General features: G+C 44.2%; 3 protein-coding genes across 3 annotated transcripts in view; 2 read left to right on the forward strand and 1 right to left on the reverse strand.

The window, feature by feature from the left end:
- The window catches only part of add1 (adducin 1 (alpha)), a 232,615-nt gene that overhangs the window by 166,242 nt on the left and 51,434 nt on the right, over nucleotides 1–14,939 (forward strand). The window lies entirely within an intron of this gene.
- Nucleotides 1–14,939, forward strand: part of klf4 (Kruppel like factor 4) — a 109,860-nt gene that overhangs the window by 71,017 nt on the left and 23,904 nt on the right. The window lies entirely within an intron of this gene.
- LOC308077864 (proteasome subunit beta type-4-like) lies at nucleotides 2,070–2,843 on the reverse strand (the record flags this gene model as incomplete). Its single annotated transcript, XM_080418835.1, has 1 exon — nucleotides 2,070–2,843. The coding sequence occupies one exon, from the start codon at nucleotides 2,841–2,843 to the stop codon at nucleotides 2,070–2,072; it is 774 nt and encodes a 257-aa protein (XP_080274961.1).

The raw sequence follows: 14,939 nt of genomic DNA on the forward strand, positions 1-14,939 counted from the left end.
TTACTTAAATATAGTACTAGTAGGAGGTAGGGTGGCCACGTGGGAAACGGAAGTTTCTCGGTTCGATCCCCGGCTCCGCCTGAGTTGATGTCGAAGTGTCCTTGAGCAAGACAGAATCCCTAACTGCTCCTGATGAGCAAGTTGGTGCCTTGCATGGTTTCCTCCGCCGTGAATGTGTGGGTGAATGTAATGCACATTGTAAAGCGCTTAGGATAAAGTCTCTATATAAATGAACCCTTTACCATTTTATTATGAGAGTGATATTTTGGATTTGGGTGGAGAATAGGTTAACCACTTCAGTGCTATACACTTTGTTGTATGCAATGGGTTGTGAGCTTGTACATAAGATACTCTTGCTACTTTGGACAATTTAGCTTACGCCTATAAGGACATGACCAAAATAAACCACTTGCAACCAGGTTGCAAGTGGTTTAGAGATCAAATGTAGGAGAAGGGCCACAGACAACAGAGGAGGATGATTAGATCCAATATTTGACACAATATGACAACATCTCCTCCATAATATATAATACACTATGTCTACCCGTGTTTGTTTTATATAGGGTAGTGCAGTACATACGGTACAGGGCTGTGAGTAAGGGTTTGTGGTTTGTAAGGACTTGTAAAGGGTGATTTATATTATTTTCGGTATGCGATGCGGCGCTGTGCGAAACCAAGAGTAAATCAGGCATAAGCATTTGAATGTATGTGTATTTGACAGTGTTTGTTTGAAGAAAAAAAAACTGCACAAAAGCAGACAAAACATTATAAAGTTTAAGAAAAGAAAAAAAAAAAGATTTATTAAGTGTGATTCACCGAGAGGTGGCCTTGGTGTTTGTGGAAAGCCAAACCCCCAAATTAGATGCAATAAAAAAATATGTCCAGTGACATTACTGTCAGCGCCGGAGGTTGAAGGACAGCTGCATTGCTGCGTGCGGCCAACAAATGATTTGTCTCTCGTGGAATTTTAAATGAGCAGTTCCAAACAATTGAGGGTAATAGGGCCGTTTCAATGTCTTCACATTGCAAGGATGGTACACACAGAGTCAAGCAGATGCAGTCTCTCTCTCTCTCTCTCTCTCTCTCTCTCTCTCTCTCTCCCATGTGTATTAACATCTGAGTAAACCACCACTCTAAACTCTCTTACACAATTAGGGGACTTTTTTTTGCTGCCGTCACACAACTCACAATATGGCCCCACAAACCCCAGAGGTTAGTTTATGGACTTGTAATTTTCATTTATGAGACCGGCTTAAGTGGTTGAGAGAAGACGAAGACGAAGAAGAAAAGCTATTCTGAGAATGTATTTGTATGTACACACGTACAGTATGAGTATGTATGTATGTACTACTGTATGTCCATTTGAATACCGGTCAATCAAAATCATGAAATTGTCATGTGTCAGTACAACTCAATTTCATGTGTCAGTACAACTCAATTTACAGAACATTAGAAAGGGACACTCTGCAGAGCGCATATCTCCTCTAGGCCAGGTGGCCTACCCAAAGATATATGTATGTCAATTGTGGGTTGCATTTTGACTTTTCGTCAAAACACACTTGACAGCTGGTTAGTGTAGTCTGTGTCAGCGATTCTCAATTTTTTCTGGATCAGGGCCCACTTGAAAATCTATCAAGCGTTCGTGGCCCACCTACCACTTAACACCTTTTTTTGTGGCTTTTTTGCCTTTGGAGAGACAAGAAACGGGGCGCGTCAGGGAGGGTCAAGGAGTGACATGCAGCAAATCTGCAGCCGAATTCGTAAATCGATCCTGGGACACTGTCAGGCAACAAGAGTAGACTTCATATTGATGATGTGTAGGACGACATATTTGGGCAAGAAGGTGGACAAATATATATAGTCACAATAATGTGAAGTCTTTGGGGGGGATTTACATCCTAGGCCTACTGGCAGTGGTTTGAGATTATCCGCAGACAGACACAAAAGGCACATGGATGAAAACATGATCTCCCCACTTGCCGCCTTCAGCCTGGCAGAGATAATTATGATCCATGTGTTACCCTACTGTGTCACAAAAACAACAACAAAGTAGGCTAGGGTCTTCCTCTTTATTCAAAGCCACTGACCATAAGGGCAATGTCCCAGTTTGTCTCTGAGGAAAGAGGACCCACAATCTCCACCCCCTCCTCCGTGACTATGGCGATCTCGTACCTTTTGCAGGAGCGTGCGTCGCGGTAGTACAGCACTTTGAGACAGCGCTCCAGCAGCTCCCTGGCCTCGTCCTTGGTCATGGCCGCCTTGTTCTCCATGGCCTCCCTCATCAGGGGCTGGGCCAGGTACGCTCCGAAGCCCGTGGCCACCGTGGGAGCTTCGTAGGCCACGCCCAGCTTGTCCACGTAACCCAGGAAGCTCTCTCCGTTGTGGACGCCTCCTATGACCACGGTGTTCCACAGCGGGTTCATCTTACAGCGGCGGTTGTACATCACTCTGGTCAGCCAGGAATGAACCGCCTTGGGGCTGAGGCTGTGGCCGTCGTCCAGCAACTCGTCGTCCGTCACCATCTGTTGGATGACCTGCTGGAGGTACTGGTAGTCGGCGTAGTCTCCCGACATTCCCAGTATGGCGCCGTCGTTGACCTTCATGAGACGCGAGATGTTCCTGAAGCGGGCCAGAGAGCCGTAGGAGCCCAGCATGTCCGACGCTATCATCACCCCTCCGGTGAACTTCAGCCCCACCACGGAGGTCCCCGTCACCGTGGGATGGAGTGTGTGCTTGACGGGACCGCCGCCGCCGACGTGCTGCTTGTTTCCTGGGAAGGAATGAAACTGTCCAGGTACGGGTCCATCTTCCCAAAAACCCAGCTTGATACCGTTGGACTGCATATTGACGATGTCTTAGAAAGTTATAAGATATGTTACCACTTAACACGGCAGCCATTCAGTGTTTTATTTGGGATAGCTAACCCCTTACATGATGTCATCACCATGACATCAGGCAACATATTGTCAGAGTGCTTAGTGCAGTACCCATTATCATTGGAGGCCACTATATGACGTCAGCACTACGATTTGCAGACGTCATATAGCGCCGATATACAGAGATTCCGCGCGTTTATAGAAGCACAAGGACCGATGCCTGTTGGAAACAATGCCCGGTGGGAATGCATGCCCCGGTTATGCAGTATGGTACCCGTGGTCATAGTACCTGTTGTACCCGTCTCTCTGTCTGTCTGTGTCCCTTGCCCATATGGAAATGTCTGTCTGTACTGTCCCTTTAATGCCCATATATTGAGATCCCTGATGTCATCAATATGACGTCATTGCACTGACACCGGTCAGACGGATCACACAGAGATTCCATGCATTCTTCGGGGGTTTTTCTCCATAATACGGATCCTACAGTACTGACTTCCCACTCTGTACATCACTCCCATGCGTCCTCGGTGCTACGCATGCCGAGTTTGAAGACGATCGGTCAGACAGTTCTCGAGACATGCAGGGGACAGACGGACACGGACACAGAGATATGCAGGGGACAGACGGACATGCACACAGACATTTCATGCATTTCGACGAGTGTGATGCCCGCCTCTCAGTGATTACACTGAATTTATATTATTCTTTTGCATGTACAGTATATATATAGTCTCCTACCACCTATATTGGATTACTGGCTCAGGAATGTGACGAAAACAAAAAAATCTCCATGAATTAAAGGCTTCATGGGTTGAATAATTAGGTGAAGTAGCCTATTCCTTTAAGTAAAAAATAAGTTTTATACTTGTTCCACCACTACCCACTAGAAAGATGTGTGTTGCAGTTGATCACTTGCCACCAGGAGGGTGTTGGTTCACTTCCCCTTCCAGCTCTGTGCCGCCATGCCAAAGGGCCAAACCCCTGGCACCGTCCCTCCACTGGGTGGAGAGATTCTTTGTCAGTCAGCTCAGTGATAAAAACGCCGTGTCATGGTAGAAAAATGAGGGAGAGGGAGGAAGAAAATCTTACTGTATGTGGACGTAAGCTTGGCCTCTGTGTGTGTGTGTGTGTGTGTGTGTGTGTGTGTGTTGTGTGTGTGTGTGTGTGTGTGTGTGTGTGTGTGTGTGTGCGTGCGTGCGTGCGTGCGTGCGTGCGTGCGGGCGTGGGGGTGTGGGGGTGTGGGTGTGGATCATTTTCCTGGTCCTCACAAGAGAAATGGTTGTTTTATGAATTCTTGAATTAGGCTACAATTAGGCGTTTAGAGGTTAGTTTTGCACGCCTGTGTCGTGCACCGGGAAATAGCCGATCTACAACCTTGCTACGCATTGTGAGCTCATAGATATATTTTCAGTGTGTGTGTGTGTGTGTGTGTGTGTGCGCGCACACACGCGTGTCTTTATGGGTGACTATACACATCTGTGCACGCTTAGTGGTGGATATGTGTGCTCATGTATTTCTGCCTCTATAATGTATGCACACACACGCACTCCAGCACATGGGCGTGTGTGCATTCCTTGTTCAGGATGGCCGGGCCCGCCTTTTGTGTCTCCCTCCAGCTGACAGTAGCTTCCTGTTGTAGTAATGATCTTTTTATAGCCAGGTTGAGCCGCCCTCTGCCCCTAGGCAGGCAGGCAGGCAGGCAGGCAGGCAGGCAGACAGACAGACAGACAGACAGACAGACAGACAGACAGACAGACAGACAGACAGACAGACAGACAGACAGACGCACGGCATAATCACCTGTTGGCCCATTTATACTCCTCTTCTGAATGTACAGTGTATGTAGGCTACGTAAGATACATACTTGTAGTAAGTAAGTAAGTAAGTAAGTAGTTACAAGTTCAGAATGCAAGCAGCATTGCTCAAAAAACTTCGTACTACAAAGACCATAAATGGGCCTTTAGTCAGAATGGGACATAATTGTAATATAGTAGAGATGTATAGCAGTGGTTCATTTCTCATTACCTACGGCAGTTGTTCTCAAGCTTTTTGGGATCAGGGCCCATTTGAAAAAGTCAAAAGCTTTCGTGAGCCTGTCGGCTGCCATGTTAAGTGGTCAGATGGGTGGCTCGTGTGCATTTTCAAAGCATGTTCATTTTAATGATCAATCAGTCAATTTTGTTCCAACTTGGATCATTGGAACTAATTTAGTATACTTTAAGTATCCCAATGAAAACTCACTTATTATCATTTTATCATGTCAACTTATATACCGTAGGTCACTGGTTCTCAACCTGTGGGCCGGGGCCTGCGACCTGATAAAAAGGAACGGATCTAGTATAGAGCCCTGGGGGACCCCAGTCAACCAAGGCCCAATCTCAGTTCATCCCCCTTCGCCCTACCCCCTGCTTGTGAAGTGCCCTCCTCCAGGACTTAGGGACGGTACCAAAAAAGAGACGAAGTTGGGACGTGAAACTAGACACTTCTTAAGCATATAGGGTTGAAGAGGTTGATATTTTTTTGGCTTCATGGTTCCTGCAGCATTAATCTCATATCTCACTCTCGGGTCCGGTATGGAAGGAGCAGCCTCATTGTTTAAACGTCCAGAATAGCCACACAAGATTAGACCTGGTTTGGCTTTTGTGTGTTGACCAATAATAACCCCGCCCCCCCGTGGCATTCATAGAACTCAGTCTGGGTCAAAGTTAAAAGGGAGGGAAGCCTAAAGGATACAAGTGTCGGTGGCCTTATCCCTCGCCGCTCTGCCTTCTCCTTTCCTTCCTGTAAAAAAAAATCTGATCTCAGAGGCCGCTGGCCTCCTGTCTCTCCGCCCTGCCGGCCCCCCCTCCGAGAGGGAGAGGGAGAGGGGGGGGGGGGGGCTCTTGTCTGTCCCCGTTGCTTCCTCCTCCACCTTGCCGACATGGGTGGTGCTGCCTGCCGCCGTTGCGTAACGAGGCACAATGTTATGAGGTCACCACCCCGTTGACTGACATACTACTGTACTTACAGTATTATGTCCAATACGCCTGCCTCTCTTTATCCACATTTTATACTTTGGCTATTCAAAAAATAGCAGATCTACAAGCTCATAGCGCGGCACTGAGTGCCGTGCTACGAGCTTGTAGATCTGCGATAAATCTTGTAGATTTGTGCAAATATTATATTTTTTTAAAGCGAACATTTTTTACATTTTTAACTCCAATCTTTGCTTCTGGGGGTCCTGGAACAAAATATTTTGAGATGGGGGTCCGCGGCCAAATACATATCATTTTGGGGGTCCTTGACATGAAAAAGTTTGAGAACCACTGATATAAGAAACATGTTAGGATTTAGAAGACATTTGTAGAATCCCCAGAAGAAAATATTTGAGTTACAAATGTTTGCTTTAAAAATATATATATACTCAAAGATTTGTACACAGATTATTTCCCGGACTAAATGGGTTAACTGTACGGTTCCTTAATGGCTCCCTTTAACAATTCCTGTATTTGAAAATAAAATCGACATAATTTTGGCCTTCATTATAATTTTTGATAAACACAAATTCTATCATACAGTATTGCATACATATTATTGTAGTGGTTCTCAAAGTGAGGTCCTCTGGGTTATTGAGGGGGTTCCAAATGGACCCAGGTCTCTAACTGAGAGTTACGGTAATCGTTGAAATGAAAAGGTTGAAATTGGAAGTGATGAATGAGGAGACAAAATTGGACTGGAACACAAGCTGATAAATGTATCTTTGTGGGGTTCTCTCTATCTTTAACTTTCTGACAATAAACTTTTTGTTTAAAAAAAACTTTACAGCACTTACAGCACCTTTAATTTAACTCTGAAAGTTACAAACCTGGAAGGCTCCATTCCCCCAGGAACCTCCTCAAGGACACTTGGGGGTCCCCGGACCCCACATCAAGAACCAGTGGTATAGTGAACTTATAGTGGACTATTGCATACTTTTACTAGTCACACATACAGTACTCAAAAAGAAAACAACAATGAGCAGCCATGATGTTTTGCACGTAATGCATTGTTTTGCACTGGTTATAAAATATATTTCCATATCGTACAATAAGACCACTATGCTGTGCTATAGCTTTCACATTTGGTCTGAGCATCTTTAAACTCAAGAACTCAATCTGCGTCTTTGTCCTTATCAATGGACGCATCAGAAAGCCCTCCTCAGGAAATGGCCTTTTAATGGCCACGGCTGCCTCTGTACCATAACGTTGGACTTGCCTATCCAATTAAGTTTCAATAAATACATGCCTATGTGTCGTTCATAAGCGGACCTTGTTACAGAGTACAGTCGGGGGATGGAGTTTTAAAAGGGGGCCTTTGAGAAGCTGTTCAGGTGCGCTGTGTCACTGCGGTCCAATAATGACCCAAAGTGTCTTATCAGATGAACAGTAGTCCATACGAGCATTTCCTATTGCCCACCAACAAGATTACGACATTTTGTGCGACAGTAGGCTACGCAGCGGAGACCAGAGACTGTGATAAGCATCAAATTACCCCAATCAACGGCTAAAACTAGCTGTGCTCGCTGACTGTTCACTGATTCAGAGACCTGGGGCCTTTTCAAACAGAGCTGCGCACAGAAAGAAACACTGTGTTGAATTATTTATGCAAGGAACGACAACAAGTCACATGATGCTGATGTTGCTAAAATTGGACGTTTGGCTGCCATTTTGTACATTGGGATTTTTACCACTTAAACCCTCTTGTTTTCCCATCTACACCAAATCTTGTACAAAAAGAAAAAAGCTGATTTACAAAATGCGTCGCGTGCAATGCGTTTTGAGCTTGTAGATCTGCTATTTTTGGCGGATGTTCCCCCCCAGAATAGACATGTTGGCGTTCAGTGGTTAATTAACTTGGCCATGGTCAAGTAAACCACTTAAGAACTCATACAGTAGTTCTTGACTCATACTGTATGGGGCCCCCAGGTGCTGTAAATCATTGTTAGGAACCAAACGGATCCTTACAGGTTTGTTACTTTCAGAGTTAAATTAAAGATGCTGTAAGTGATTCTTTTGTTTTTGTTAAAACAAATAGTTTATTGTGAGGAAGTTAAAGAGAGAGAGAACCCCACAAAGCTGCAGTTATAGAAAGAGGAGAGAAAACAAGACAGGACAGGACCGCGTTGGGTGTCCAAATACCCGCAGGAAATTCAACTGGATGATAAGCCAAATTCCTCTCAATATGTTTTATATTTGCAGCATTTAGCGTCGAACCACACTCAATTCTCAGTTCAGACTACAATTTGTTTTACTGGTTAAACCAAAGAATTAGCAGCTAAACACATTCTGTATAATATATCCTTACCCTAGTATTTCATCTGGATATGATTTTTTAGGGGATGCAAAATCAGCATTTCTCCACTGCTGTGGGCTGTGGTCAGCATTAGAACGCCAGTATGTGTATCGTTTAAGATAAAACTCTGCTACTATCAGTGGCTGGAGGGTGTGTACACACCAGCACACACACACACACACACACACACACACACACACACACACACACACACACACACACACACACACACACACACACACACACACACACACACACACACACACACACACACACACACACACACGCTATCATCAAGTGAATATTTACTTTGTACAGTGGCAACTGTGTGACTCGTTCATATGCCTACATATCGTCGCTGTCAGGCAGAAACCTTGTATCTTGTATCTTGTATGTCAACTTTTAAATAGTTTTTTCATCATTTAAGGCCCTACTTTGTCATACAAGGATGTCAAACTAAAGTAGTGAAAATAGCCGATCTACAAGCTCACAATGCGTCGCATTGCGACGCATTGTGAGCTTGTAGATCGGCTATTTTTACTTCTTCTGAAGATTTTCGTTCCATTTCCTTTAAAGTAACGGTTTAGAACATATGAGATTTCCACCCAACAGCAACGATATGTGCATGTCAACTGTACGTGGAACCACAATCCGTGCCAAATAAATGAATAATCTTCCAATTTCACAGCTTTTTGTGGCCCCTCTGAGGCTGAGTTATAAAGCGTGGTAATTGATACGACAGCCTGTAATAGTTCATGAAACAATTAAATGTAATAGTATCACTGGTGTCTGAAATGACCTTATACAGTAACACCCTCATTAAGTGTTAACAGGGCTTTAATAGAAACATAATACTGTAAGAGACTAGTGTGATGTATACTGGTTGTTAGTTCCTCTCCTGTTTGTTTCTTCAAAACCTTTATTTTGTTCTTTTGTTCTTTCTTTCTTTCTTTCTCTCTTTTCTCTTCTCCCGCTCTCTCCTGTCATATCGCATGTCTCATGTCAATGTCTGCTGCATGAACATTCACCCTGCAGTGTGTGAACGCAGCGCTGTTCTCTCTGCTCATCTCTAACCTCTGTCTAATCGCCGTTCCCACATCCCACGAAAATAGCTGATCTACAAGCTTAGTTACAAGCGCGTCGCTTTGTATGCTTTTCGATCGCCTATTTCCGCCGAGGAGATTTTGTGTAGAGGGGGGGAAAAGGAGCGGCCCTAGTATATAGCCCTGGGGGACCCCGGTCAACTAAGTGTATAGGGTTTAAGTGGTTAAAGCCAGTGGGGCCCCTGGCCTCGTCTGGCGCACGGATGACGTTGAAGATGAACACAATGATGATGTTGAGAGTAATGGAATACTACTCCTAGCGCTGTAGAAGCTGCTTACGCACAACTGTGAATGACTCACAGGGAGGGGAGGGTCCTCCCTCTCGCCCTGTGCAACTTGTGGTGAGGTATTAAATACTGCAGGAACAGGTTTGACAGCCAATTGCACAATGTGAATAAACTGTAGTGGTGGAACCCACTGGATCTGGACAACCGGATCTCCGTATATGCCCACAATGGGCGGTTCTAGACAACCGCCGATCCGGCCAACTTCAGGCAACACACTCCGGGTTCCTCTGCGACGTACGTGTCGAGTTTGAAGTCGACCGGTTGGCCGCTTCTTGAGATACGTGATGGACAGATACACACTCACATGCATGCACACAGATTTGCGTAATTTATAGATAGATTTCTGTAAAAGATTCTACAATAAATACTGTATAAATTAATTATGAAATATACACACACTCAGTACAGTATATATGTGTGTGTGTGTGTGTGTGTTCGCTAAAAAATAAAAATAAGTAAATATGGTGTCATCTTTAAATACTTTGATATAGGCAGACATTTGATGACTTCATATAATGACCAAGACCAGAGGCATATGGGCCAGTATGAATTCAGTATGGAAACAAAGGGCTCTGGTTGGCTGTTCCAAAAATAGTCGTGTGTGTGTGTGTGTGTGTGTGTGTGTGTGTGTGTGTGTGTGTGTGCGTGTGCGTGTGTGTGTGTGTGCGTGTGCGTGTGTGTGTCTACCCTGCAGTGGTTCCCAGCTCCATGACAAAGGTGAGAAAGTGACACACTAAACCATGTTCTTCCAGGTCGCACCACACACACGTCTGTTAAATCTCTTTCTGTGTGTCTCTCTCTCTCTCTCTCTCTCTCTCTCTCTCTCTCTCTCACACACACACACACACACACACACACACACACACACACACACACACACACACACACACACACACATGTGCACACAGCACGGTTATTTGGAGACCAAATGGACTGACTTGTCAGTCAACTAATACCCTGAGGAAATGCACAATAAAAGTCCAGTATTTACACTATGGTTTCTTGTGCACAGTAACCCATTGCAACAGGTTCAGTTCCAATCTGTCTTGGGTCACAACAGGTACAAACACTGTCGCACTGTTCTTATTCGACGTCATTCTGCACTCCGTGGAGCCGGTTCCTGCATTTGTTTGCTTTGCACAGGAAGGAGCCCCTGACTTATTTAACTAGAAAACACAAATAAAAGGCCGGCTGAATAAAGTCCCTCATTGTTAACATTGGTGAGCTTTAAATAGCAAGATGACTTCTTTTCGCTGCATTTGAATGTGGTGACACTGGTGCCCAAGTCTCCAAGACAAACAAAAAGTTGTATTTTTCCCCATGCAGCCACATAGACGAGACGTACGTGTGTGTGTGTGTGTGTGTGTGTGTGTGTGTGTGTGTGTGTGTGTGTGTGTGTGTGTGTGTGTGTGTGTGTGTGTGTGTGTGTGTGTGTGTGTGTGTGTGTGTGTGTGTGTGTGTGTGTGTGTGTGTGTGTGTGTGTGTGTGTGTGTGTGCCCATGTCTCATGTGGATCTCTGCTAAGTTCCATAATGTTCAGACATGTCACCACAGCTCAACATCCTGAATCATATTTTCCTGGTCAAAGTGTTGCTAGCTCACGTCTGCCATGTATGTGAGTGACCATACATACTGTACTTATATATATATATACACACAGTACTGTACATGTATTCGCTGTTGGTTCAAAACCATGTAAAACTGTTATTTTTTCAGGAAATGGGAAAAGGAACCGGTGTTCCAATGGATCCAATGTAGTGATTATTTAGTCACAGGCTCTTGTTAATACTTTTCTTTGGTTAAATATTTATAAAAATCCACAGACACACGTGGCATCACTATTTTGGGCATGTTGTTATAGTCAAAAATGTCCCAAAACTTGTTCTTTTCTTTTTTGTTTCTTCAAAAACAGCTATGGCTATTTTCGCTACTTTTACATGACACTGTCATACGATGAAGTATAAAATAGGGCAAAAACATAAAAAAATAGGGGAAAACGAAAAATAAAAATATGAAATAAGGAGAGTTACAAGGTTTCTGCCCGACAATGACAATACAGGCCTGCTATACTTGGCATGTGTAGGACATTGGAATAAGTCACACTGGCTGGGTAGAGTCCATTCAGACTGTAGGTCTATAAACTAAGGCAGGGCAACTAGGTCACATACTGTAGTAAACACACCTGTTATGTGAGTCAGACCATTCCCTAACGACGTTAACCACTTAAGCTCTGTTTCTCTGTGGTTCTCAACCTGTGGGCAGGGGCCCACCGGTGAGCCGTGAGGGTATTGCAATTGGGCCCCAAATAATTGGCTAAACACTAACATTTTAATGATAATGAAACATTAATATAAAAAACGGTACACCAATACATAAAAACTTAAATTAAACTACGTAGGTTCCATTGATCCAAGGTGGAACACAATCGATTGATTGATCATTGAAATAAACATGCTCTGAAAATGCACGCGGCCCACCCATCTGACCACTTAGCACAGCAGCCATTTGGCAGTGGTCAGATGGGTGGGCCACGAACACATTCATGATTTTCAAGTGGGCCCTGATCCAGAAAAGGTTGAGCCCCACTGATATTTCATACCTGATACTTCGTTGCATGATGAATAATGAAAACAGCCTATACAAGCTCGGAACACATGTAGATCTGCTATTTGTGAAGATTTTTGAAGACTTTTGAAGACTTTCGAAAAAAGTTCACCTATTTGACATGCCCAAAATAGGAACGCCATGTTGAAAGTGTTTAATTGGCTGCTGGCACATTTGGAAAAGCACACTAGGATTTGTTTTATATTTGTACTAAGTTGTTTAGTAGACACTCCCGATGTCCGTGAAAATGGCCATTCCCCAGTATCACTTCTCCTAGAAGCCCTGGCTCTCTCGTCTAGGGGTTTGAATCCACTGTGGTGCATCGGACTTGCCGAGCGTCTATACCAGGCGGCAAGGATCCGGTTTCCAAAATGAAGCCAACGAGGAAGTCATTAAAACGCTGTGGTTCTCATTAATGGCCTAGAAGGTGTCGCTATTTCCACAGGCCTGCTGGTTGCAGAAGCCGTTTTATGCCATTAAAAGGATAGTTCACCCCTAAAATGACTTTTTCCCCTATCGATTAGTTACCCAATGGAGACTTGAATTCATGGATATTTTTTTGTTTTTGTTGCATTCCTAAGCCAATAATTTGATGACAGAAAGAGTCTCCTTTGTGTCTCCTACCGGAACCGCTGCCTATACCGGTCCGCTGGTCATCAAATGATTGGCTCAGGAATGCGACAAAAACTAAAAAAATATCCATGAATTCAAGTCTCCATGGGGTGACTAATCGATGATTTTTTTTTTGGTGAACTATCCCTTTAATCTCAATGGGTATTTGACCAGACACCTGCCTGCCATTCCAGCCTGCTCACACCATTCACTGCTCACCTTAACTTCTATACGTGCATTTGGCTTCGCTCTGAACTCGTTGACACCTGGATCCCAGAGGATTAGACTAATTCATACAGAGGCCAGAGGAAGCACTTCCCAGGTATTACCTAGCTTAGTTTTCTCATGGATGAATGCACATGTTTTACCAGGCAGGATAACTCGTAAATAATATGACATACAATAGATACAATGTTTTTTTTGTTTCTCACTTTCAAACTGACGTCATTATATGTGAAAATGTTTGTATGTCCAAAGATTCTTATTTTTTTAATAGCTTCTAAATCAGCTATTTTCGCTATTCGTTGTACAATAAGCGTATAGTAGTTAATTACTGGCCACAAATCCCTAATTCCTTGTGTAAACATCCATGGCTATTCCTTGAATTTCATGGATTCCAACCTCTTCAGTTTGTGCTCCCTTTCAAGCTTTTCCAGCTTTGTAACTTTACTAAACATTTTTGTTCTGCATCTAAACTACTTTTAGCGTTCATATGGTTCATTACTTGTATCTACCTAGTTGGACCACAACACCAGGTCACCAGGTTTGGTACTGACTAGTCTCTCCTCTCGAGCCAGAATGTTGACTCCCACAATTTTAAAACGCTTCCGTCATACAGGCATACACACATACACATCTAGTGGACGTCTAACGGCGCACCTCCGTCGTTGAAACAGTTTTTTTTTACTACTGTTGTAGTTTGTTCTCAACAAGTGGGCTGAGTGGTCTGCCTCGTTGGGAGCGAAGAACTATGCCTTAACCTAACAAAATAATTTGCAACGCATTTTAGATGAGATAAAGAGACAGCGACAGGAGTGGGATTTCGATCCCGTGGTGCTGGGAATTGGAAGTCTAATGCTTAACGGTGCACGCCATGCACGGACACATCTGGTATTGCAGGGTTTTGGGAGTTATTTAAGGCGGTCCGCTCATGTGAGAGGCAGTTCTGTGTGCGTCACAGAAGGGGGCTTTGCCAAGTTGTTGACAAGGCAACGAGCTCTGGACAATCAGAGGCAGGCGGGGGCGGGTCTTTTCGTAACCCAGATGCAGGATGTATTTACGCGTAATACAGTCTGTGCCATAGACATATAAAGGTAGACGCCTCCTCCGACTCTGGGACGTCTGTATCGCGGCCGCCATATTAGAGGGGGCACGCTTCCTGAATACTGGCCAATCACAGCGCGTCTTTTCCGAGACTTGGCAGAATCTAGTTGTATAAAAATAGTCCCGGAAAAGACGCGCTGTGATTGGCCGGGAGAAGCGTGCCCCCTCTAATATGGCGGCCGCGATACAGGTCGCTCCAATGAACTGCAGCGGCCAATGAGGTATCTAGGTTTCTATATCTATGGTCTGTGAAACGGAAGCTCTAAAAACGATCCGGAAGTAAAGCGGATGTCCCGCCTCCTCCCCTCTTCCGTTTTGTCTTTGCAGTTTGCAATTTTTCCTAATGTAGAGCAAATTAATTGAAGCCATATAGCTTGCTGCTTATCAGAGTTGGAAATTCAAAAATTGTATGTAAAGATATTTTAAAATATATTTTCGTGAACGGAAATGAGGAACTGATGACAGCTTCCTTTCTCTGCTTTCGGGAGGTGTAGTTGAAGACTCTATTCAGAGATTATGGCTATGGGAGACACGGTACTGACTATATCAGGGGGCATCATCTGCTCTCCCAGTTCCTAACCTTTCCATAACTTGTCCACATTCACTACAACTTAATTGTTTTCTGACTTCAGCTTCATCTTTGAAGCCAATGCGTTGCGTAAGCTTTCGTTATCTTTGTTCACTCTAAATTGCTACGGTTAAGTACCAACTCTTGCCAAGTTGCCAAGTGCACCAAACCCAAATACGGGAAACATTTCATCTAGTCCAGATACTTCACAGTATGTACTGCTATGAGCAGTGTACAGGACATAATGTGGTCTTCAT

Source organism: Gymnoscopelus braueri (genome assembly GCF_963280865.1).
Source record: "Gymnoscopelus braueri genome assembly, chromosome: 22".
Taxonomy (NCBI): domain Eukaryota; kingdom Metazoa; phylum Chordata; class Actinopteri; order Myctophiformes; family Myctophidae; genus Gymnoscopelus; species Gymnoscopelus braueri.